At 40.6% G+C, this 25,559-nt stretch overlaps 1 protein-coding gene across 2 annotated transcripts in view; it reads left to right on the top strand.

Moving 5' to 3' along the window:
- The window catches only part of THSD7A (thrombospondin type 1 domain containing 7A), a 686,730-nt gene that overhangs the window by 464,985 nt on the left and 196,186 nt on the right, over positions 1 to 25,559 (top strand). For both annotated transcript variants that reach the window (XM_019508490.1, XM_019508491.1), the window contains 2 exons: positions 5,105 to 5,260; positions 11,844 to 12,047. In XM_019508490.1, coding sequence (XP_019364035.1) covers positions 5,105 to 5,260; positions 11,844 to 12,047 — 360 coding nt within the window. The remainder of the gene's footprint in view (positions 1 to 5,104; positions 5,261 to 11,843; positions 12,048 to 25,559) is intronic.

Genomic DNA, 25,559 nt, shown 5'->3' with positions numbered 1-25,559 from the left:
TACACCAACACAGTTACAGCCAAACACCCAGTAAATATTTGAGAAGGAATTATGAAGTGCTGGATGCAGCAGTTAAAGTGGGATACTCAAAATTAAGATTCCTGTAGTCTATAGGATTCCTATAATCCCTGCCACTGAATTGTGTGACATAAGTCAAATAAATCAACCTCTTTTTGCCCATCTGTACAAATGTTATAACTGTGAACCTGATTTCACAATCATCCTGTGAAGTAGGTTCTTTAACATTTGTACAGTGTTTGGAAATCCCTGGAAAAATGGTTTTCTGTTACAGCAGATGGTGACCCTGATCAAGAAAGAATATATGTCTTCCCAGTTGAACTCAAAGAGATTATCCTATGCATGGAGTTATACAGGTTTGTAAGTAAATTCAGGCTCTGATGCTGAAAAACTAGCATTACAGCACTTTGGCTGTAACACTCAGCATTGGGAGTGCGGAAGAAAATCATAAAAGGAAAACTGGGAAGGAAAATCATATTATCGTTCACCACTCCTGTTAATATGGCCTTTTAAACAATCTCTAAAGGTGATTTCTTTGCTGTTTTGAAATTGTGCAACAAATGGCCACAGAAAAATGAGGAACTGAATTTACTTTTGCTTGAAGCAGACAAGAGCAAATTGTCCTTATCAGATTGGCAAAATTGCCTCAGAAAATGCAATGAATCACTTCATCTTGAGTACCCTTCAGGCTGTGACCCTTTGTTGGCCACTTTGGTAGCTGTGATTACCTAGCAGAGGAGAAGATATTACAGATTTTTCCATGAATATAGCAAGAGAAGTGAAATTAAAAATCATTAGAAAAATACAAAGTGTGGCTTCTCTTCAGGTCCTCCTGCTCCTAGGTTGCTACCTTGTTGTATGAAGTTCTCCAGCAGTCTGTATAACCAGGCTGGAACTCTGGGACGGCTCCTGCTTGTTACTACCTGGAAGGATAGCTAATTATTTTCCAGGCAGTTGCTGCTGGTAACACAGCAGCCATTTTTTTACTCAGCCCAGTGAAATAGGAATCCATAAAAAACTCAGGTCCTCAAGTTTGATTCTGTTTCCTGCTTTTGGGGCAGAAGGCAAGTTCTAGATGTTTTAAAGCAAAGTAAGAAAAAGTTGTACAGCAACAGAATGCAATAGCAGGGGAAGATTACATCTTCTTTCATTTTTAGATTTTCTCGATTGAATCTGGAAGCCATTCCACATCTGAAGCTAACTTTTTGTGTTAGCAGATGGGGGAAAAGCTTGTGATCAAAATACATCTCAAATTTGAGCAAAATAACTAAGTATTAAATTGATGTCTATAACATTAAGTAGTTTGTAACCTGTTTTCAACACAGCTGCCATAAAATAAAGGCACTATTCTCATCCCCAAAGCAAAAGCACAGGAAAACAGTCTGAAAAACCAGCAATGAGCAGGGAAAAAACCTCTTTTAAATATGAATTTTTGAACTCAGCAGCTTTCTCTCTCAAATCATGTTGAGCCAAACAATAAAAGGCAGATGCTGAGCTCATTTACACTGTGGTAAAGCTGGAGAAAATCAGTTGAGATTTATGGGAGTGAGATACTAAGAGGAGATCCAGGCTAGGGATAAGTTTTCTTATTTTCCAATCAGCTAAAAGGTATAATTCTGAATAATCTAGTATGACACACAATTCAGATAACCTGGCAAAGAACTGTTCTCTCCTACCGTTGCATTATTTTAGTTAAGTAGTTTGAGAGTGAAAGGATTGAGCTGGTAACAGACACAGATGTTTTTAAGAACTTTAGACTGTGTATTACACTTAGGGATAATAAGATACTTTAAAATGTTGTTGTAATATGAGAGAATTATTTGTACTAGGTATGTAGCCCATATACGTCTTGCTTTTGAATCCTTATATATGAATATTGGAAGTGACAGATATTGTCTGTAAGTAGACTTGTATGAAAAAATGTTCTTGATATTATTAATAGATGAGAAACTAAAGTCTTTACTGTGGGCTACAGTATGTCTGGTTGTAACCCACCTACCTTAGCCTGCTTTATGATGACTTTTGCAGATGCTCAGGAACATTTTCTTCATTCCCAAATACAATAGTAGTACATGATAGGTCAAAGTACCAATGAAGAGGAATAGTAATATAATGGACTGGGATCTATTGCATGGTCTTATGGATCAGTGTAACAGCTGATGCTTTGTCATTATGCACCTTTAAACAATGGGAAGATTTCTTTAGAATGTTTCTTTTGCTCCTGCTGGGACTCTCCAAGGCCCTGAAGCAGGTTTGTATCTCAAAGGCACAAATGAATACTCACTATATTTACTCAAACACAAGACAAGGTTTTACCCCTAGTCAGCATGGGGAAAAACCCTCTCATTTTATGCATACAAAGACACTACAGTAAATATGCTGTCTAGTTTTGAACTGCTGCTAAAAGCTTTTGTATTCAGTAATAAAAACCAACCAATGGAAACCAGTTCAGCAATGGAAGTCTATTAAATACAACCAACACTGAGCATGACTGTGAAGTACATGGCCCATTTTGGACAAACATGCTGATAGGAACCGAGTGTGTGCGTGTGTACGTGTGTGTGTTTTAAAAAAACCATGAAGGTATTCCTTCTGCAGAGAACTACCACCAGACCAGCACCGGGAGGGCAGAGCTAACCCTGATACTTTCTTCTTGGTGCTAGAGTTACTACATATGAGATGTTGATGGGTTAGTACAACCCATCTGGATAAAGTATATGGTAGGGCCCATTGAGCAGTCCCTCTCAGTGCTGACTCTTTTTCAAGTTATGGTGGGCTACTACATTGTATAACTTTTGAGTTCCTCTTCACTTCCACAGCTGAGCTGTGGCTTTTTCCTCCCATTTCCAATTATTCCCGTTTCTTCACCGGCCTTAAAAGTCTGTCAAACATCATCAAACTGGGCCCCAAATGGTTCACCCAGAACCCCTTTGTCATCCCCTCTCTCAGTCTATCACATATGATTAGTGTGGCCCAGCACTCCATGCTGTGAAGGTAGATCATGTTGTCCTATGCCTCATCTGCATATGATGAAGCTTCCAGGACTTATGACAAGAGCACCCAGTTCCAGTCTTGAGTGGGAGGATAATTAGGACATAGATCTTTTATGGGGGGTATCTGGAGTACACAAACATGCTGAGTAGTGCTGAGCTGTGGGGTCACCAGGGCTTGAAACACTGTTGACTCTGCTGGTGTCCAGCCCAATGAACTATATAGTAAATCCTGAAAGGCCAGAGTCAAGGACATGCAAGCAAATGCAACACGCAAACATAGGAATAAGTGATTCTATTTCTTTAACCATTTCATTCAACTTATTTCCCAAACTCCATTTTTATTACTCTGTCACTGACTCTTAAGAGAGTGGTTCTGTCGCTCTTTTTCCCTCAAAGTTCTTCTTTATTCCAAAAATATTTGTGATCAGTGAGATTATTTGCAGCGTAAACCCCCTGGTAGATATTAAAATAGTCATATGATGGGTACTTATCCATGATCCCAATAATCACACATCCTGTCATGCCAAATGTGCATGGCAGGACATGAAATTATGGGGATCATGGACAGATCCCAATCATACAACTACTGGCAGACTGGCTGGGCTGCTGGGCTAAGGGGTTTAAATTTCCTAGAGGGGGAAGGGGGATCCCTTGGTTCCACCCACCAGGAACTTTTAATCACTCACACCTAGCAGCCCCAGCTGCCCCTGCTGGGAGTGCAGGACCAGAGCAGCCCTGGGCCCAATTGGAGACACAGGGTTACCCTGGGGCCCAAGGCTAACAATCAGGTGATTGTTGGCATCAGGCCCCTGACAGCCCTGGAGTGTGGTCATGCCACATGTTCAGTTTAAAGTTCCACAGCTTGCAAGTGTGAAGTTATAGCATTTTCCAGAGGCATAAATAGGAATTTGACACCTTGGGAACTGAGTGAGATGTGGGATTGAGTGAGTCTTACCTTCCCATGCACAGCCTGCTTAAACTGCTTGTACAGCGTGGGTGTTGATGCCATGGCACAGGCTCCCCAGGGGCCGCCATTCTCGTACCCATATAAATTAGCACCCTTCCTATATCCCCCCCCCCCCCCGGTAGGTACACTACTCGAATTTTAACTGGAAAAGTACACCCTTCCTTTTTTTCTTTTAAACAATTGAGCAGAGAAACAGCAAGCTGATACAGGTGATTGATATTTTACTATATTTTGATTGGTTTCATGTATTTTGCAAGTAACCATATTATGATTTAAAGATGTGGTAAAAAGGATTATGATCTCTCTTATATTAAAGTAAGTTGTTTTCTCTGGTGGCGTATGCATACATCTTACTTGTTAAGGAGTATGCCCAATTACACATAAGTCCTGGGATGACAAAATTTAGGACATGGAGCATAGGAGTGTCTCCTGGTAGGAGAAGCATTGTGATTTTGCTCTGGAATGGGCTTTGCCTGGTCCTCAGATAGCAAAGGTACATGCCTGTAAAAATACCTTTAATGTAGTCTGGTTTCAAATTACTGAAGGTAATATATTAAAATAATTATATCTATGGGATTAAAATTACATAGCTATACATGTAATGTATAAATTGTGCGACTGCTAATGCACAGCTTCTATAGGGGATGTTGTTTTCAGTGCCTGGAAGGACTTTACAGTTTTAGGAAAACAAAGACTCTACTGTCTCTCATTAGTACATTTCAGTGACAGCATTTTGATGTGCAATTTGAAAGTGTTACATTTTCAAATACCTAGTTAGGAAAGCTCTTACTGTATACAGCAAATAGAAATTTACATTTCTGTTAGTTCAATTTTTTTCAATCACAATGCTTTCGCTAAGACAGTAGGATATTGATTTACATGGAGGACTATGTGAAGACTTATTGTAGTAAGATAATCTATTAATTAAATTAAAGGTTTCATCTAGGTCCTAGAGGATACAATGATATTTGTTGTTCACTAGATTGTTTAAAGTGGTAGTTTTACTAGCACTTAATCAGATTAAAATGATGTGACAGATTCTCTGACTAACCAGAGTGGATGTCAACAAACAGCAAGCAGAGCTTTATGCAATTATAAGAAATATTTTTGCCTTTATCTTATACAGCATCCAGACCAGTGGATCGGAAACTATGTACAGGAGCTGTACCCAGCACCACCCAGTTGTGTCATATTCCTTGCCCAATAGAATGTGAGGTGTCCGCTTGGTCAGCCTGGGGACCATGCACCCACGAAAGCTGTGATGACCAACAAGCCAAAAAGGGTATGTACATATTTTAAAATTCTTTCTTAAAAAACTTCCAATTTCAGCATTATTTATTGAGGTTTACACAGTAATAGAAAAAATATCCAAGACACTAAAAAATTTAGTCTATGCAAGCATATTCTTGCTTGTACCAACAAGAATGCATCCAGCAGTCTCCAGAACATCACAAAATAACAATTCCAAAATCTGCCATAAGTACTATCCTTCAGGTATTTTCCTTCCTCCCCAAAAGCTTGTGGAAAAGATGGGTTTTTAAATGAGCTCTTTAGATCCACAAATAAGAGCTTATCCTCAAATTCCGGATTTGGGGTTGCCTCTCAAATTGAAAGGAATCCAGCTTGAGTATTTTTCCAGTTCATAGGTATGGAAGTATCTGAGGTGGATAGGACTCAAGCCACTCAGGTTTCTATAGCTTAATTCCACCTTAAAATTCATAAGGAACATTAGGCAGCCAGTCCAGTACTCAGAGGTCCAGAATCATTTGCTTGTGGTGAGTTGCACTGCGTAATTGGCATTTTAATGCCTTCTACAAGTTTGTCTCCTAGTACGTGGCAGTAGGAACAGCTCATGGAGATCGAATTGCAGGTACCCTGTTCCAAAGGCATGAATCATGGTAGTGAGGTCCAAACAAATAAACAACTGAAGTTTACCCATAGTTGTGAGAATCGGCCCTAGTCCCTACTGCAGCATGAACACAGATCACCAGCTGTGGATTCAGCAGAATCACCTTGATTGCTAAGTCTTGTAATGAATGGTAGGCACACATGATTATTTAATAAGGCAGAAATAAGCTGCCTTATATTTCTGTATTACCAGCATCACTTTACTCTCTGCAATGGTAGTACAAGTTTTCTACTGCTGCCTTCTGGCCCATATGATTCAATTTTGATTGATTTTAGAGGTTAAAGAGTAATTCAGTTTCTGTGTCCATTCACACTTTGGCCTCTCTTCTGAGGATAGTAACAAGGTTGCCTATTATCATTACCAAGGTTGCAGCTGTGCAATTAATTTATTTTTTTTCTATACCGCTCAAAGAGTTGCAAGGTGTTTGTGGGCGGCAGCATGTTTGTGCAACTTACCTGGGTACCTGCCCACTAGAAATATGTTGCAGTACACCAATTTATTTTATACATTTTTTTAAAACTTGAAGATAGATCTCAGGAAACCCTTCTATGTGTTTTAATACATATGGTAAAAGTTTCGGCACAGAGGCAAATTTTATCAGTGGTAAGGTTAGCAAAGGCAGGCCAAGTTCATAGTTCTTTGTATAAGCAGAATGATTCCAACACTCGTGCATCGTGTCTACATGAGAAGCTGACTGCGCAGCCATTTAGTACTTGTATATGAAGATGACATCGGTGCTACTGCGCAGGCATTCATCAAAAGGTATTTTGTCAGTGCTACTGCACAGTCACTCAAGTAACTGCACGGTCATTTAGAACTTGTATACCTGAGTGACTGCATAGTAGTGCCAACAAACGCCTTTTTTTCAGTGCTATTGCGCAGTAGCCTAATACTACTGCATAGTAGCATTGCATCATGGTTTTTGCCATGCAGCACTACTACACAGTAGTGCAATCAGCATCTCATATAGACACGGCCTTGGCGAACTATACCCTTTGGATTTTAAAACTTTAGCAGTACACACGATAGCTCTGCTTTTTCCTCCCCGGCACATATGTTGGTATTGTACAATGTATTGAATTATATCTGTGTCAGTGTAGTTATAGCTTGGGTTTTTTTAGACATCTGGAGACGGCGTGATCTGAGTTGCAGTCCAGTCCATATCTCCTATTTATTGTTTTGCTTAGCTATGTTGTAAGTGCAGGTTTTACTTTTGGGACTTAGAGAGCAGCAATGCATTTCTTCATTGCTATTCTGAATCTGTTCTTTTTCTGGTGTGTGAGATTTTTTTTGAAAGCCCTGATAAAGCAAAATAGGATGAGATTGTATCAAACTATATGTGAAAGATCTTGTATGAGTTTTTAACTCTGTAAGCATTTACTCCACAGGCAAGTTAAAGAAAAGTTGATGTGTGCATGTGTGGTGATTTGGTTTTTCATATCCTTTCCATTAGATGTTGAGGTTGGCTGAGTTTAGTTGATAATGTATAAGAAAATTATCTCAGTGGTAAAGAGGTGGTGCAGTATGTGTCCTGGAAAGTAGGTGCTTAGAAGTCATCTTCTTTGGTGCTGGTAAATTCAGCTTCGTATTTTTATTGAAAGGCATTAACAATTTCATCGCCATTAGGGATGCCCTGGGAGTGGCATTTCATTCCTTTGGCCTGTTTAATTTTCCACCCCGTAAATATTTATCATGCAGTTTTGGACTGACATGGTTTGCTGTGTTTATGTCCAGTTGTTTCTGACAAAGATAACACTTAAATATGGGAGTCTGAACTTCTGATCTTAGGAGGCTGCATGGCTGGGTAAATTTTACAATCTGAAATGCAGGAAAAAATCTATTAAAGTTCTGTTATCCTTCTCCAGCTTTGGTTCCATGGGAAAATTTTGCTCATTTCTAGCCTTGCAATTTGCTACCATACACGACTGTTTTGCCTCTTGAAGTGATTTGTGTTAGGTGAATAGCTGACTCATGGACACAGTTCTGTGTATCATAAATAGGTATACCAGTGAAGGTCTCTCTCATATATTCATAGTCACTATCTCATTGTGATATATAACAATTACTTAACTGGTAGATTAAGGAGAGGCAGCAGTGTGCACTGTAGTGTTTTTATTTGCTTATCAATATTTAAAGGAAACTTTCCACTTACTGTTTCCCTCTAAGTGTGACTCTAATTCTGGCTGATAATTTAGAAGAACTGCTGCATTCGTAAGTCAAGAGGAACTCAAATATCACCAATGTGTTCCTGTAAAGTAACTTGAATCTTCAATGTAAAAACATATTTCTGCTCTTATATACCCATAAATTTGATGCAGAATTCTTTTCTCTCCCACATGCTTTTGCAAGGTAACTGAAAGCAAAGGCACCTTGAAAGTGAGACCACAAAATTCCAGAATTTATGGGTTATGTGCACCACACCTGATCTCTGATCATGTGTCTTGCTTTAAGCCACATGATTGTAGATCAGGAGTGACTGATGCTCGTATTTGCTGGTGCCATGGGCCACACTGGAAGCTTGATCTAAATAACTTGACATGGGGGTAGGTGTGGGCAGGATCAGAAGTGGAGTAATGGCTCTGCAGGGGTGGGGCTGGTAGGTCTTTGGTGGGGTTTCTGTAGGGAAGTTATCCTTCTGGGAATGGGGTGGCTAAAAATAGACTAGTCAGGGTCAGAGGGGTAGGAAGCACAGCCCCAGAGCTGGGATGAGCAGCCGGGTTTCCTAGCCCCAGGACTGCTCTCTGAATGTGTGCAGTTGTTCAGTAGATGAGACTAACCCATTCCCAATCTAACTTAGTTCACCTCCTCAGGTGAGCTAACTTGGATCAGGCCAGCCATTTTTTTGCTTTATTTAATGTCCCTGAACATCTGTACAGTTCAGCACTTAAGGCTTTGTTACATGTTACACTGTGAGCTAGCTTAGTGCTAGCTTGCAGTCATACCTTCAACTTGAGGGGCACATCTGTGTGGAGTGGCCACAGCTCAATGGAACAGGAACTGGGATATGTGGTTCATGAACATAGGCGATGTGTAGGGAGTGCACAGGAGTGCATGTCCACCCCTTGAGAGTGCTGGTGCCCCCCTTGACAGCGAGTGCTCTCAGCTTAGGTGACAGGCAGGGGGGGCAGGTGGAGCGCTGGTGCCCCCTCCCCCGCCACAGATACCACCACAGCTGCCTGCAGACGGTCCCTGCTTGCCCAGCCCTCACTGCCAACACTTGCATTGCTGCCTGCAGACAGTCACCATGCGCCCCCCAAGCCTCAGGAGGCATGCATTGCATATGATCATGAAATAATCTTTCCCTGGCGTGGCATAACTTTGATCCTCATAACAAGTGCTTTAAGACACTTGAAGGTGTTAACATGTGAACAATCCAGGGGCTAAGAGCTCCAGGAACCACCCAAAGTTAACATGTAACAAGGCCCTTAGATCAACCATACTCTAGTTACATCAGTCAAAATGTAATATCTTCACATACCCTATATCATGAGCGTATTGCTCACCAGTACTTTCTTGCTTATTGGTTTATTTACAAAGCACTTTAGAAAACACCTTGATACATATGCAGCTTAGATTGAAACATTTCTATATTTATTATCATAAATTAATATGTGGAAAGGAGAAATGGTACCCCAAATGGTATCCTTTTCTTTTTTTGTTGCTTCTTTTTTCCTCCTCTTCCCTTTCCCCCAACCCCCTGTCTTCAATTCATATTTTCCTCTTGCCTATTTACAGTTTGAATTCCCTTTTTCTTCTCCCTCTCTAATCATATACATGATTTTGGGCAGCCTATTCCTTCTTTTTTATCCTTACATTCATTCTCATCATTTCTCCCTCCTATCTCATGTCTCATCTTTCCTTCCTGTATTTCCGTCATCTCTACCCTTCTCCAGTCTTTGCTTCATTCTTCTCCTGCCCCACTGTTTCTTCTTTGGTTCTTTCTTCTTTCAGTTTTCATGCCAGTGCTGCTTCCTCCTCTGGCATCTCTTACTACTTTTATGGAATGTACTCTTACATCAAAACTGATGCAGTTTCTGTGTGATTCAGAGAAGCCATACCTCTATCTTTAAAGTACTAAGTGCACTCGTGGAAGTAGAAACTGATTGCTCTACATATTTCAGTAATAGGCTTTCAGTAGTTTCTGGTTCACATGCTGACTCTCAGTTGCCTCCGGGGTTGTAATAGTTGCAATCATAGCGAATTCCTTTGAACTTTGTACCAGATCAGACGTTTTCTGTGACAGATTCTTTCGGACACAGATCTTATAGAATTGTGCTCAAATAATCCCAGAAAAAAAGATTAACTGAAATATATTATTTATAAATTATTTTTAAAAAGAATGATACATTTAAAAAAAACTCCTTATTGAACCTAAAGTATTCTGTGTGGAATTGACATTTATACATAATTATTTTTGAAAACTCATTGGTATATTTCATGTTGTGAAAACTGGAATAAATATCCCATGCTCCTTATAATATCTTTATGATATTATCCTGCTTGAATGCATAGAGGTAAATAAAAGGAGGGTGTAAGACAGAAACCAATAAAAAAAAGAAACAGTGACAAGGATATGCTCAGATAAGGTATAAAAGAAATCCTTTGCAAGCCAATGGGAAATCTGTTAACTGGGGAGATCCTACCTGCTTGGATCATATTAGTCTGGTGAGGTATAGTATTCCTAGATCAAGAATCCAGGCCAAACCTGAAAGATACCACCTGGAAATCAAAGTGTTGGGAAAGAGGGTTATTAATATACTGGAGTGATGCCCACACTGATCAAGACAGAGAGACCACACTGCAGGTGGGGTCATCACTTCCCAGTCAAAGATAGGTGCTAGTTGTGCATTTTAAAAACACTTCCAAAGAAAATTATAGGTGTGTGTATAGGTGTGCGTGTATAGGAAAATTAAAAGGTAGTATGTACATAAGACTCTTTGTTTATGAAGCCAGTTGCTCTGTGTCCCTGGGTGAAGGAATAAGAAATTGTTTGGTTTAAATAAACTGGTTCTGATGTGCTAATCAGCAGGGTTTGCAAGATTCTAGAGCACTGATTCCCAAAGATTATATCACAAGAGCAGTGGAAAGATACTTTATCTGTATCAGATCTGGCCCACAGAGCCACGTGATCCAGCCCACAGGGCTCCTCATGGAAGTTTGACAGTGGGGGGGCAGTGATGACAATTAACACTGTTACCACTCCCCTACCATCAAATTTCCAAGCCCCATACAGTGGAATCAGGTCCTGGCCATGCTAGCCCCATGAGGCGGGATTGGGACTGGGCTCCAATTGGGCAGACCTGGGCATGGGATTGAGCCCATAAACTGGTACTGGCCTGTGGACCGACCCAATACCGCTTATCTGTCATGCAGGGCAAAAAGGTTGGGCACCACTGCATTAGTCTAACATATATAACATTTGAGGTGTAAGAGTGAAGTGTGCCACCATTTTTAATCCAGAACAAAGTGCACCCCACGTGTCAAAAAATTAGGCAACATGGTTTTAGAGAATTTCCTGGTACCAAACTTAGTGGTCCTGTTGCTTTAACATGGTTGAGAAATGAGGACTTAGAAATTCAGTCTAAAAAAAGTCTTGGACCATAGAGTTTAGGCCACAGTAAGATGCAGGAAGCAAGGGAAGTTATCTGAAGTACAGAAAGAGGTAAGGCATAGCTTGCCCAGTAATCAGGATGCATGCCAAGCTTCTCACTGTTCTGTATTTCTTGCAATTGGAAACATCTACTGCCTATGCAGTGTAAGCATTCAGTTCCCTGCACTACTTTACATAGTAGTGACATCATTGGGTGTTACAGCAGAAACACAAAAAACTTTGTAGGAGAAACGGTTGGTGATAGACAGATAAAAAACAGAACAAAACAAATGACCCAGCCCCCACTTTTCACTTTGCCTTTCACACAGAATTATTTCTGACTTCTATCTTCTACCGGCACTTTAGGTTTTAAACTAAGGAAACGACGCATCACAAATGAACCTACAGGAGGGACTGGAAACTGCCCTCATCTCCTTGAAGCTATCCCATGTGAGGAGCCTTCTTGCTATGATTGGCGAATAGTGGAATTAGAAAAATGTATACCAGATAATGAGAAGCAGTGTGGGCCCGGCACTCAAGTTCCAGTGGTTGTCTGTATCAACAGCGATGGTAAGATGGCTATTCAACAAATGTGTGGTTTCACTTGCTCACTTTTCGGAGGCTAAAATTCAAAGTAAGGTGGTAATGTATTTTGTTCTTTTCATTCGGGTTTCAAAGCCAGCCAGTTAAAATTATCATGCACTATTGTATATGCCAGCTGGAGTAGAAATGCTGCTGTATGCAGCAGTGAACTCTTTTCTCCCATACACTTTCAGGTGAAGGCTTGTGAGCAGCCTCTGCAGGAAGGGGAAGCTGTGAAGAAACAGTAAATAAAAAAAAAGAATCATAGAATTCATAGAAAAGGAAAAAAGGCCCTTATGTAACTTCCCTGATGTAATTCCAATGCTAGTTTGGCCCACTGAATCCAATTCTAAATAAATATTAAAGGGTGAGCCAAGTAAATGCCTTACATATCTGGGAGCTACACAATCTCTTAGTATTAAAAAGCTAAGTGTGATATGCGCTATGAAGTTGGTTTGACAGCCTGTGACATGCATCAGCCTGCCTCACTTTGTTTGCCCTTCTAGCTGTAATAAATTAAAGTGGGCAAGTAGAATACCACTATTTTCAATTATGGTTCATATATGGGAAAAAAATCATTATACATAGCGTAAAATCTTAACTACTCACTTTGAAAGCTACACTCTTAAAATATATTTATTGACATGAGGCTCTAGTTTCAATGTCGGGAGAATCATTATTTTTTTTTTGTGATATTGTAACCTATATTGAGCTGCATATAAATTAAAAATAATCATACTGACTACAGTGTAGCAGAGACAAGAGACCTGTAAGTACCTCATATCATATTAACCAAGAGGTCACCCGGTGACTGTTTAGAAGCTGTGCCAAATGTTGTTTTGTAATTACACTGGGCAGAGGGAATTGGAGTTGATTACTTGTGCAGACTCTGTATCTAGGCACGAGCTGTGGCTCTAGATTTTGTTTCGTAATTGAGTTTAGGGCTCAACTGGGAAAATGAAGAATTAGAGTGTAAGCTTTATTTTTGTGTACAGAGCAAAGAGAATTATGTGTCCACTGGCCCTGACACTTTCTACACCCCATAATGAGATTAATAGTATAACATGACATGAAAACATGACTCGCATGTTATATTCTTCATAAAACAAGTTTTCTTCACACAAGATACAGCCTTTCTGCCCCTTTTGGTAGGAAAACTGAAACTATTTTAGAGGCTTTTTATGCATAAAATTATTTTTCTGATAAAAATGGTCTTTCAGAGATGAATTTTTTTTGTTAAACAATTTTTATGGTTTTTTTTTTTACTTTTCAAAAAATTTATCACAGACTAAAATATAGCTGCTTTTCATTTTATTTGATTATTTTGGTTTTATTGATGTTTTACTTGCATTGTTTGAAAGGGTTGAGTTTGAACATGGTAACTCGGAATCAGCTTAGTATGTTGGTAAATGGTATGATGTTTCCTGTTCACTGACATGGGTAAGAATAACTATAATACAGCTGGGAATATGCAATCAAGTCATTTAACCTTGCCCTGTGTCTTGCAGAGATGGCAATATTTTTCCATTATGTTCTGACTCAAAGAGACTCCTTCCATTGCCTTGAATAGGCTTTGGAATGGGTCCCATGTGACAGAGCTAAGCCAAATTTGAAGTGGAAGGGCTGAGTTCGTGTTTCTTTTTCCCCTGTAATATTGATTCTGTTTCTTCTATCTGAACCTTTCTGAATTGTTACTGTACACCCCTGTAGCTTACTGCTGTGACCGCATGCAGAAGCCTAACTATTTTGGCACCCTGGGCAAAGCAGAGTGGGGAGGGAGGATGTTGTGTAACACAAGGGCGGGAGAGGAGGAGAGTGGGTTGTGAGCAAGTTTTACCCCATCCAGAGACAGAGACTCAAAGATCCCGGGTGCTGTTGCTAGGCGCAGGATTACCAACCCAGCAAGGGTGCAGGGCTCCTGCCATGGCTGGCTCAGGCGGCTGCTACTACTGCAGCAATACAGACTCCACATACAGGGGCTTCATCAGTCCCCACCTTTTTGGGCTTTCTAGGGGCTACCAGTCTGGTACCTCCTGTGACTCTCAGCCATTCCTAGTTATGCTACTGACCATGTCTATTTTACCAGCAAGCATGTTGGTATTTGTGATAATGGGTGGGAAAATGAACACAATTTCAACATAAGGGAAATGCTGATTGATCATTGAGTAGTATGGGGTCCAAAGTTATATTACACAATGAGATGTAATTTCAGTACCTCAAAAGGAAGAGCAAAAAGAGTAGGGGAGAAAAGCTTCTTTGATGCCACTTGGCTGTCTAATGCCCTTACATGTCAGTAATGAAATGAAAGAAAACTTTGTGAAAGCATGTTGTTACCACACAATGATGTAATGGGCCATGGATTCAGACCCAGCAAATGTACACATTGAAGCTTAGTACAGTTCTCAAAATTAGCGGCCTGGAATGTAAGTCATCCACATTCAGTTTTTTGGAGCACAAACAGCATTTTTGTCAGCAGCTATGGCTCTACAGAAAAGGAGTAGTGGCTGCTTATTCTTACAGAATTATGACTATCACAGAGACCATCATGAACACTGTCATGCACACATCAGGAAGAGTAGGAGCTTACATGGAGATTGCTTGACTCGCTGTTTCTGTCTTTGATTTGCAGTTAATACCACCCTTGTATTAGAAATTGGCTAAGATGTCATAATGTAACAAAATAAATGTAAATCTATTTGCATAACTACAGTCTTTCATCTCACAGAAGCTGTATTGAATTCAAATGCTTCTTATTGAATATTTGTACTAGAATAGGTTACATGGTATTTTCCCACCACAATCTTCTAAAACTGTTTGAACCTGTCAATTCATTTAATTATGTGCATTTCTTCTGAAATGTATGACTGCAGTAAAGCACCATGAAGTAATGAATGAATCTTTCAAATGTCATTTCCTGTAATGGTTTGTAGCCCAGTCTTATAGGCTGCTGTTAAGTTTGAGGTGGGTCCCTCCCTGCAGCTACTCCTCTAGCCCAGCAATATATTGTCTTGCTTGATCTGCAGGTGGCATCTCTGCTCCCTTTCTTGCAGCTAAAGGAGAATTCAGAATAATGCTGGAAACAATCAGAAGATGTAGCAAGAACAGAAAGAGAAGGGTGATTCCCCAGACCTAGATTGTCAAAGACAGTTGTCTAAGCAGTCCAAAAACAGCTTCTATTCTAGCAGCTCTCTAGTTTGCACCATCCCCCCAGCTTCTGCTCAAACCCTAGCCTAGGCAGTGCTCCATCCACCTGCATCCCAGGACCCCCCTCTACAGGACTGTCTAAGAAACTGCCAATACCCCTCTGAAAACAGCTACTTTCTAAAAAGCTACAGGCTTCCCACCATAGAGAGGTCATGTGCAGCTCTTACCTGCTTTAGTCTCAGGTATGTCTTCTAGTACCCAGCTTCACCTAACTATTTTGTATCCTCTGGATACCCCAGTTAAAGCCAGCTGCCATATTTTGTATATCTCCATCTACTAAGAATTTCTTGGGCAGAATCCACTGCCTATCCAGAGAGGTTTTTGGCAATATACAGCTTATGGCCTGGGCACAAAACTTGAGCACTCTAAGGTGAGTTGCATCATTTTTTTACATTAATAAAAGTTACACCAGTATATGGAGCAAACAGATGGACAGTTCTCATAGGGTAACTCCTATAGGAGATACTATTACAGCACCTTGGTGGCAGGAGAGCTAGTAGTAATTGTTAGCACAAGATACAAGACAATTACACTGGTGGAGTTTTAGTTCTGAGTTTTCCCAGGGTTATAGTAAGTTAAAGTAATCTAGGGCTATATATCATGGTCATCATATATCATGTTCTGTTCCTTTAATACATTGGTAAAGTAGGATAGGTGACATCAGTGTGAATAATATTAATAATAACAACAACAACAACAATGTTGATGATAATAATAATAATTCATAGCTCAATTTAAATACCACACAGTGAGCTTCATGTCATTTGGGTTACGTGTAGAGGAAGGAAATGATACTAGCAAAAACATTGAATCTTAAATTAGCATCAAAAATTGAAATGTTGAACTAAAACTAAATAGATCAAAACCTTTCCTTCAAATATCTGTCTCTTCTGAAAAGATTTCTGTTTAATTTAGTGCAAATTAACTAGCCAAACTTAAGTCAACCTCTAGAAATATAAAATCAGTCAAAGATGCATAAGTATGTTTATATGTCTCTGTATTTTTGTATGCTTCAGTGTTACATAGTGGAAGAAGCTGATGATTTTAGATTTAAAATAAGTGCCATACTATAACTACATTAGATTAACATACACCAAGAGAGGTGGTTAGCCATGTTAGTCTGAAGTCAGTCAGAAGGCAGGATAGAAATGCCCCTTTATAGACTAAGTAAGATATATATAGAGAGAAAGCACAAGCTTTCTTGAACCCGGGTTCATCAGATGCTGTGAAAGGATAGCATAGAGCAGAGTATTAAGTGGAATGAGAAATTAGAATACAATATGGAAGAAAGCAGAGCAGGAGGAGGAGGGAACAAGGAGAGTGATGTGGAAGGCATATAAGCAAAGAACGCCTAAGAACAAAGGGTCACAAAAACTAATCCAGGTAATGGATAATCTGTAGTTTTCTGTAGACCATACTTAACACTGTCCAGTTTGTGGATGATTTCTTGTTTGGTAATTTCCCATTCAAACTGGGTTTTGAAGTTTTTTCAGACTGAGAACATCAATTCTGAGGTCAGCAATGGAGGGTCCATGGAGGTTAAAGTGTTCTGCCACAGGCTAGCATGTCTGTCTTTAACATAAACCAAACCATAAAACAAATCAGTATTTTCTCTTTCTGTTGGTACTTGCATCACTAAATATTTTTGTAGTATAATTAGCCAGGAGATCGTGTTTCAACATGCCGTCTCTTATTTTACAATTAAAATCGAATAACAGTGTTTGTGGGATTGTTGCATATAATTAGAATGAGGTTGTCTATTCAGTTTGTTGGAAAGATAAGAGTCATTACAGCCTTTGAGACAATACAAGGCAATAGATTATCCTCCAGTGTTACTGGAGGCTTGTGATTGTCATTCTTTTTCCACTGTGGATTGCAGAAATCAGAATTTTCATTCAGGCTGAAAAATCTGACAGTCAGTTTCCCAGATTGTCATTGTGTAGATAACAATGAACTTTGATGTATTTTATTATAAAAATGGAACTTCGGCCCTTTTCTGTGACAAGGAACCCTTTCAGAATATTTATCTACTTATTCTAAGGCAGGGCTTCTTTTAACGGAACTGCTTCAGAAAAAAACAAGGACTTTTTTCAAGCAGGACCACTAAAATTGGATCCAGGATGATCTCATTTGTGGTTTTGATATTGTTGTCCTTGCTAGAGGTTGACAATGATTGACAAAAAGTTTTTCATGTAGATTAACCTTAGAGAACAAAAGGGTGACTTCCAGTGTTAAGCTTACATGCAGAGTTTAAATTAGATTTTTAAATGCTTTTTCCTCTTTTCAAATATATGTTTAATTGTAAAGTTTTTGGTTGTAGCCATGTTGGTCTAAAGACATGGGCAGGCAAAGTTCTTTGATTAGATGGGAGATCTTTTATTAGACCAACTGAGTAGTTGGAAAAAAGTTCTTAGCAAGCTTTTGGGGGCAGTCACCCTTCATCAGGCATAGGGAGTCTCTGCTGATCTGGTCAGTAGAGGCTGGGCATACCAGCAGAGACTCCCTATGCCTGACGAAGGGTGACTGCCCCCAAAAGCTTGCTAAGAACTTTTTTCCAACTACTCAGTTGGTCTAATAAAAGATCTCACATCTAACCAAAGGACCTTGCCTGTTTAATTGTAAGTAGATGTGGTGCAGTTAAGAGATGGTCGTTTGACGGGAATGTAAAGTGAATTGCTGTGCATTTATCCATAGATGAGGCACAGCATGGATACTACGATCTTCTTTTTCAAAAATATTTCCTTACTCCTTAGAAGCTGAGCCTCTGGTAGGACAATAACCAATGGCGTTTCAGCACTCAAACTGCTACCTGTAGTGTAAACTCTTGTTTCAATACAACACAACCAGTTTTGCCACTGTATTCTGTCTTGCATCCTTACATCAATGGTGTCACCAATGCTGAAAAATGGCTACTAAATGGTAGTTCATTCACTGGGTGCATTCAGTTCTTTCTGTTTCAGTTGGAACTTCCAGCCTGAGTACCACTTTTGGCCCTATCTTTTAGGAATTCATTTCACACAGGGCAGTATCGGATAAAGCTGTTACAGAACCAAGTCATACTTGTGATTTCAAGTGAAAAGCACAGCATCCTTCTTAATGTATCCATTGATTTTTGTACCACTGCACTTTACTGGATGAAATACTCTTCAGTTTTTAAGGGTAAATTCTCCATGGATCTTGTGCACATTCACTAATAATTGGGTTACAGTCTCCCCAAGGGGAACAAGAAAAAGGGAAGGACCTCTGATTGGTTTCTGCAGCATAACCAACAGAACCAGCAAAGAGAGAACTGAGACAACAATCTGACTACAGATGCATAACATGCAGGTTGCGGACTGCATGCAGCCCACCATGACAACAGTGGCCCGCTATAAGTCTTCATTAAACCACTTTATTAAAAAATAAAAAAATTGAAAAGGAGTTTCCTTCTTGCAAAGGTCCTGAGAGCCTACAGCTGAGTAGAGCAGTTTCCACCAGGGATAGCCCTCCTTGGAAAATATGCCTTGCAAATGTCCCTCATTAAATTTTGAGTTATGACTGCTGCCTGTGCCTGTTAACTCCCTCTGTTGACTGAAGTAAATGAACTGTTTCATAAGCTGGCTTGGTAGAAACTTGTGTTATATAAATGAGGGCATGATTTTTTGATTCTCTGTGTATTTAGTTGACACAAGAGTTATGAGCTTAATCTGATACTGGCTTGTGTGAAACAAATTCCTAAAAGATAGGGACATGCTACAGAGTACAGAACCAAAAGTGGCACTCAGGCTGGAAGTTCCAGCTGAAAGTCAAAGAATTGAATGCATCCAATGAATAAAGTATCAATTAAACAAATATGCTGCAATGTAGTTAATTGTGGCCACATTTTCAAATCATGAGCCATCCACATAATATCAAGAAAAAAATATCATGGACCATGAGCTACCTGACTGTTCTGAATGTTTACACTTATTTTCTTGTTTCTGTAGCCCCAAAGTATTTTAAGTAATTATTATCTGGACATTCTAGTTGTTATTGATACTGTTGAACTAAGCCTTCTTGGATGATAAGATAAGAGGGCCAAGGGAGGTAGTTAATTATGTTTGTCTGAAGCGAGGCAGAAGGCAGCGTAGATTTGCACCTTATAGACTAAGTAAATCAAAGATGTAAAGTATGAGCTTTCAGGAGCCCAGGCTCACTTCATCAAGTGCTGTGAAATGATTTGTACGTATCAGTTTATCAAATAGAAAGAGGGATTTGCATACAAAAGACAAGAAAAGGGGGGAAGGGGAGAGGGAGCAGTGCTGGGAGAGGCAAACATTATAAACCCATAGGGACAAAGGGGTCACAAAAGCTAATCCAGGTAATGGGATAAATAATTAATTTATGGGATGCGATGGGTAATGGGATAAGTACTTATGGGATGGGTAATGGGATAAGTACCATACTGAACACAGCCCAGCCTATGGATGATTTCTTGTTCTGTAGTTTCACATTCAAGTTTATTTGTAAAGGTTTGTTGTCTAAGATCACCTACTGTGAGGTCCACAATGGAATGTCCAGGGAGGTTAAAGGGTTCTGCCACCAGTTTGTGCAACTTTCTGGAATTGATGTCAGATTGGTGTTCATTGAGTCTTACATGTAGGGATCTTCCCATCTGTCCAATGCAGACAGCAGCGGGGCACCGTAAGCAGGTAATGGCATATATAACATTGGTAGAGGTGCGACTAAATGAACCTCAGATGTTAGAGTCTATGCTATTTGGTCCAGTGATGGTGTAGTCCGTATTGATGAGGGGGCACAGGTTGTATCTGGGTCTCTTGCAAGGCCTGGTGCCTGAGATGAGGAGTTAGGTAGCCTGTTGTGTTAGAGACAATGTTTGAGGTTTAGAGGATATCTGTAAGCTGGGATTGGTTTGTTCCCATGCTGAAGGTCATTATGATGTGTCCATGGTGTTTTAGCATGGGTAGGTGACTGCCAGAGAGATTCTGTTATTCCTTTTTCAGTGTTAGTATTGTAACTAGTTGGAGCAAGGTCTGAGTCTAGCTTTGTTGATTTGAGTGACTATAGTTTTGTGACTGTATTGTAATTGTAGGAATCCCCAATCCAGATAGTTAAGGTGTACATTGTGGTCAGTGGGATCAGAGTAGATTCAATTGTAGCATAGAGCTTGGTTGTACAGCTTGGAGTGCTTAAGATTAAAACTGTGGTGGCATGAAGGTAGCTGTAGCAGTTGGTAGGTTTCCGATACAATGTGGTGATTATGTAGCCATATCTTCACTGTGGTATCTAGGAAATGGATTTGCTGGCTGGAATATTCCAGAGTTAGTCTGATGGAGGGGTGAAACTTTTTAAAGTCCAGGTGAAATTTCTCGTGAGATTCTTTCCCAAGTGTCCATATGATGAAGATGTCATCTGTGTTCCTTAGGTGTATCAGGGGGATGAGAGGGCAGCTTTGGAGGAAATGGACCTCAAGTTCTGTCATAAATGTATTGCATTATTGCTAGAATGGGGAGAAAGGGGCACATATGTGCTCTGGCTGTGCCATTTGTTTGTAGGTATAGGGATCCCCCAAATCTAAAACAGTTGTGTGAGGACCAAGCAGGATAGTTTGGAAATAGAAACAGTGTCCTCATCAGGGATAATGTTCTTTTTGGCTTCTCCTCATAGGGGATGTTGGTATACAGAGATGTGACATCCATAATGGGTAATATGGTGTTTGCTGGAAGCTTTTCAAAGGAGCCCGGTTTCTTTAAGAAATCTGTGGTGTCTTTTAAATAGTTGTCAGCTCCAGTGGCATGGGAATTCTTACATTTTCACTTGAGATAGCTTTATGACTGACTTCTTCATTTGGTCTGAATCTGTAGCCTGTGGCTTTGTGTCACTTCCAGTCAATTTCCTTTTAAAGTTATTGTCACAAACCCTCCCGGAGCCCCATGTTTCTCCTCACTGTGTTGCTTCTTGCCTCAAGGTAGGGAGATTGCCCTGAGATAGGCCCCGATCCCAGCAGCAACATTTCTCTGCTCTTACACTAGACTGTGTAGCTGAAGCGAGGAATCTCTGCCATCCCCAAGTGGTCCCCACTTTCGGATTATGAAAGAAGAAATTAAAGGTCCCCCTCTTCATGAAGAGGGTCAGCCTGGATATCACCTGCTCAAAAGTCACTCATTCCACAGGCAACCAGTAAGGAAACATACAACAAAATGATTTATTATAAAAACAGAGCAAGCATGAGAAACCAGTAACCATATGTTGACATACTGACAGAGATAAAAGAGTAAATGAACAAAAGAAAATACCAGAGCATTGACCTGTTCTTACCCTACACCTTTAATCCAAATATGCAGACGCTAATCAGTGTCAAGGGTCTAAGTGCAGAACCTGACTCTGATCCTGCCTGCTGGGCCTTCTGCATTCCCATCAGCTTGTTTTACCCAGCCTCCTTGGGTGGGGGACTTAGCCAGTACCTTGTACCTGGGCAGACTGAAGACCCAGCCATGCTCTCTAGTGCTGTAAGTATCTTTGCTAGTCTGGGTATTAAAGTATGTCACACTTCATTTCTGTGGGGCTTACACTGTGCCGCTAACTTCCTGATCACCCAAAGGTTCATACTTACTAGGCTATATTTTTGCATCCTGTTTAGACATGCAGATTTGAGTCACTGATCTGATCTGATCTGATCTGATCTCTATCCTGTATGATAGAGGTATGACCAGGTAGGTGTTAGGCTTCTTTTAAAATGTAAATATATCACTGTCTGGTCAGACTCAGGCTTCCAGTACTTCTGAGCACATCTGCTTGGAGGACCAATACACAAACCAAGTCAAATGCTAATTCTCGTCCATTGACTCTTCTAAGTATGAACAGTCATGGGCAATTCAAATTAATCAACACCTTATTGGTGGGACCTTAGTTGAAACATAAAGGTGCATCAAACTTGAGTTGATATCAAATACTATAACATATATAGATAGGAGAACAGCAGAGACACAGTTTTGCACAAGCTACAGTTAGACACAAATACTACGACAGCAAACCTAATTTGGGAGCGTAAGTCCATGCATGACACAAGGTGAACTCCCAAAGTAACCTTGTCTTGGGGTACCTCCATGCAATAAATAGTCTTTTTATGGTCTAGTAGCATCATAGCATCACTGGAGCTTCTTTTGCTGGGAATTAACATTATAATGGTTGCACTTAAAATATTTCTACAGATTTGAAAATTGTTGCCTTCTGTATATTTTGGGCTTGATCCAAATCTCTCAAGTTAATAGATATCTCACTGATATTGGTGTGTTTTGATTCAGTGCCATAATAGTCAGGCAGCATAGATTGAGGAAACTATTTGTATCTGATTTTGTTTATTCTAATGTTTAAAAAAAATAACAGAAGAAATATGTTTCTTAGGCAGATTTATAGCTTAATTTTAAAAGTTGTCATGAACCAGATTCAGAGTTCAGTTAGACTGAATTATTGGGCTTGTTCTTTAAGTGAGCCCCCATCAGAAACTGGCCAAGTGCCTACAGGCAATACAAAAACATACGATCTAATGACAGTTTCCTTCAGCAAATCACCTAATACTTACAGGAATTGAAGTTATGTATCCATTAGTCATCATTTCTAAGATTAATTCCCTAGGTAATGTTATTATGGGATTGATTAGAAATGGTCTCCTGGTTAACAGCTTTGTCTGACCATCATGCTGCCTTTAATACAAATAGAGAATATTTCAGAAGCATTCTTTGGGTTCGTTCTTTACAGTAAAACATACTGGATTGATGTTTATAATCAAATCCTTTCCCCTTGATTTATCTACCCACATGGAATTATTGAATATCTTTCAGGGACATTTGGTGTAAGTAAGGATTTGGTATGGAAATCATTGAGGAGAAAAAGTAGTACTTTAAAAAGATTTAAAGTTGATACCCAATCACAATGTCATAGTACTAGATTGCTAGGGCATTTGCAGTTAACCAGAGGCAGCGGGAGGGATTTTCCATATGCAGTCGCTTTCATATCAGGTTTGTAATAGTTCTTTAAAATAGTTCAATAGACTTTGCTCTTTTAAGGTACATGATTGTAGCACTGATAGGGGAAAGTTTAATCTTTTGATGTGTATTAAGCAGGTTAAAGGCTTCTTTAATATGAGGACATGCCAGCTTCTGAAAATGAGCCAGCAGTGTATGAACGTGAGCCAGCAGTGTAACAAGGCCATCAACAAAGCCAATCGCACCTTGTCATATATTAGCAGATGCATGACCAACAGATCAAGGGAGGTGATGCTCCCCCTCTGCGGCGTTGGTCAGGCCACAGTTGGAGTACTATGTCCAGTTTTGGGCGCCGCACTTCAAAAGGGACACCAAGAATCTGGAGAGGGTTCAGAGGAGGGCCACTCACATGATTAGTGGCTTCCGTGAAAGACCCTACAAGGGGAGGTTGAGAGATCTGGATCTCTTCAACCTTTACAAGAGATGGCTGAGGGGAGACCTTGTAGCTGCCTACAAGTTCATCAAGGGAAGACAACAGGGAATTGGTGATGCTCTATTTACCAGAGCTCCCGAGGGAGTAACTAAGAACAATGGGTGCAAACTAGTGGAGAGTAGATTTAAGTTATACATTAGGAATAATTTTTTTAAAGTAAGGGTGGCCAGAATCTGGAATGGGCTTCTAAGAGAGGTGGTACTATCACCTAACTTGCAGGTCTTCAAGAGGAGGCTTGCTAGTCACCTGGCTGGGGTCATCTGACCTCGGTCCTCTTTCCTGCCAGGGGCAGGGTGTCAGACACAGTCCATTGTGGTCCCTTCCGACTCTACAGTCTATGAATCTATGAAAGACAGGCCAATTCCTCCTCAAGTCTCTCAAATTAGCATTAGAAAAGTGGACATGTCTCCACTGAAACCTGGATCCTGGGTCAGGCCACCTGACCCAGCTTGCCCCAAGTCCCAAGGTGGGGGCGCTGGATCAGAATGGATGCTTTTACATTTGTATAACATTATGCTAAGCCATTTATATAACATAAATGCTTAGATAGACACTGGGTTGGAATGGTATAGTCAGGGATGGTGCTGCCTTGAGCAAGGGGCTGAACTAGATCACCTCATGAGGTCCCCTTCAGCTCTACTTCCTTATGATCCTGTGAACTAATGGGAGTTCATTAGGAGACTTGACTTAAAATACAACACTGCATTTCCCAACTCCTCTTCCGTTGATCTGGAAGGGTGATGCATTGATTTCAATTAAAAGAATAAATAGAGCGGAACCAAAGTTGCATCTATATGATACAGTATACTGTTACCATTGATCAGAGTGCAATGGACCTTTGCTTCTAATTTGTTAAATATTTTCAAAGTTTGAGTTGTAGTTAATTTAAAATATGCTTTTGTGCCAATAGTTAGTATTAACATCAATTTTGAGAAGGAGTATAATAAAGTTTCAAGTGGCTGGCTGAACTTGGCTTCCAAATATCTGTCTTGAGCCTGTTCTACTGAATTAGCTGCCTAAGCTCAACCCCTAAGTTTAGCGTATTTGTTTTTTGGTTGTTTGTTTAAATTGGGACTTTCCAACTGGTGGCTCTAGGCCACATGCAGTCTCTGAGGGGATAACCCAGGGATGGGCAAAATGCAGGCTGTGGGCTGGTGGGACCCCTCTGAAAGCCAAAAGACAATTATCACCTGCCCTGGCCCTCGAAGTGCCAGTGATCCCTGCAGCAACAGCCCTGGCTCTGGTTGCTAAGCAACCAAGCCCCACCCCAGCCTGGTCTGACCCACCTTGCCCCACCCTCCACTTCACCCCACCTTGGGACTTGGGGCAAGGTGGGTCAGGCCACCTGACCCAGCTTGCCCCAAGTCCCAAGGTGGGGGCGCTGGAGACAGGAAGCTTCTGCCTGGCAGTGGCTTTTGCCTGGTGGCCCTGTGGCTGTTTCCCAGCCCACCCTCCTTGTGGGAGTGCAAATTTAGGTAAGGGCTCCACCAGGCCAGGGCCAGGGACTCCCATTATGGGAAAGGGGGCTGGGAGCGCAGGGAGCCATGCACTATGGGGCCTGGCTGAGCTGGTTGGCCCTTCATGCTGCTGCCACATGCAGCTGGGGACTCAGGAGTGTGGGGAGCTGTGCGCTATGGGGCTGGATGGGGCTGGCCCTGCATGCTGCCACCATATGTGGCTCTAGGGACTTGCATGGTCTGCAGACTCCAAGGAGCCCCCCACACACATCCCACACATACATCCACACACCCCACATATGCCACTACACACCCATCTAACCCACACACATACCCCCACAAACCTATACCCCCTGCTGCAGTATATAAGAGTAAGACTTAA

The sequence above is a fragment of the Gavialis gangeticus genome, unplaced genomic scaffold (genome assembly GCF_001723915.1).
Source record: "Gavialis gangeticus isolate Ggan-Ray unplaced genomic scaffold, GavGan_comp1, whole genome shotgun sequence".
NCBI lineage: Eukaryota > Metazoa > Chordata > Crocodylia > Gavialidae > Gavialis > Gavialis gangeticus.
Note: the sequence above shows the minus strand (reverse complement) of the source record. Positions and strands in the feature narration are given on the sequence as shown.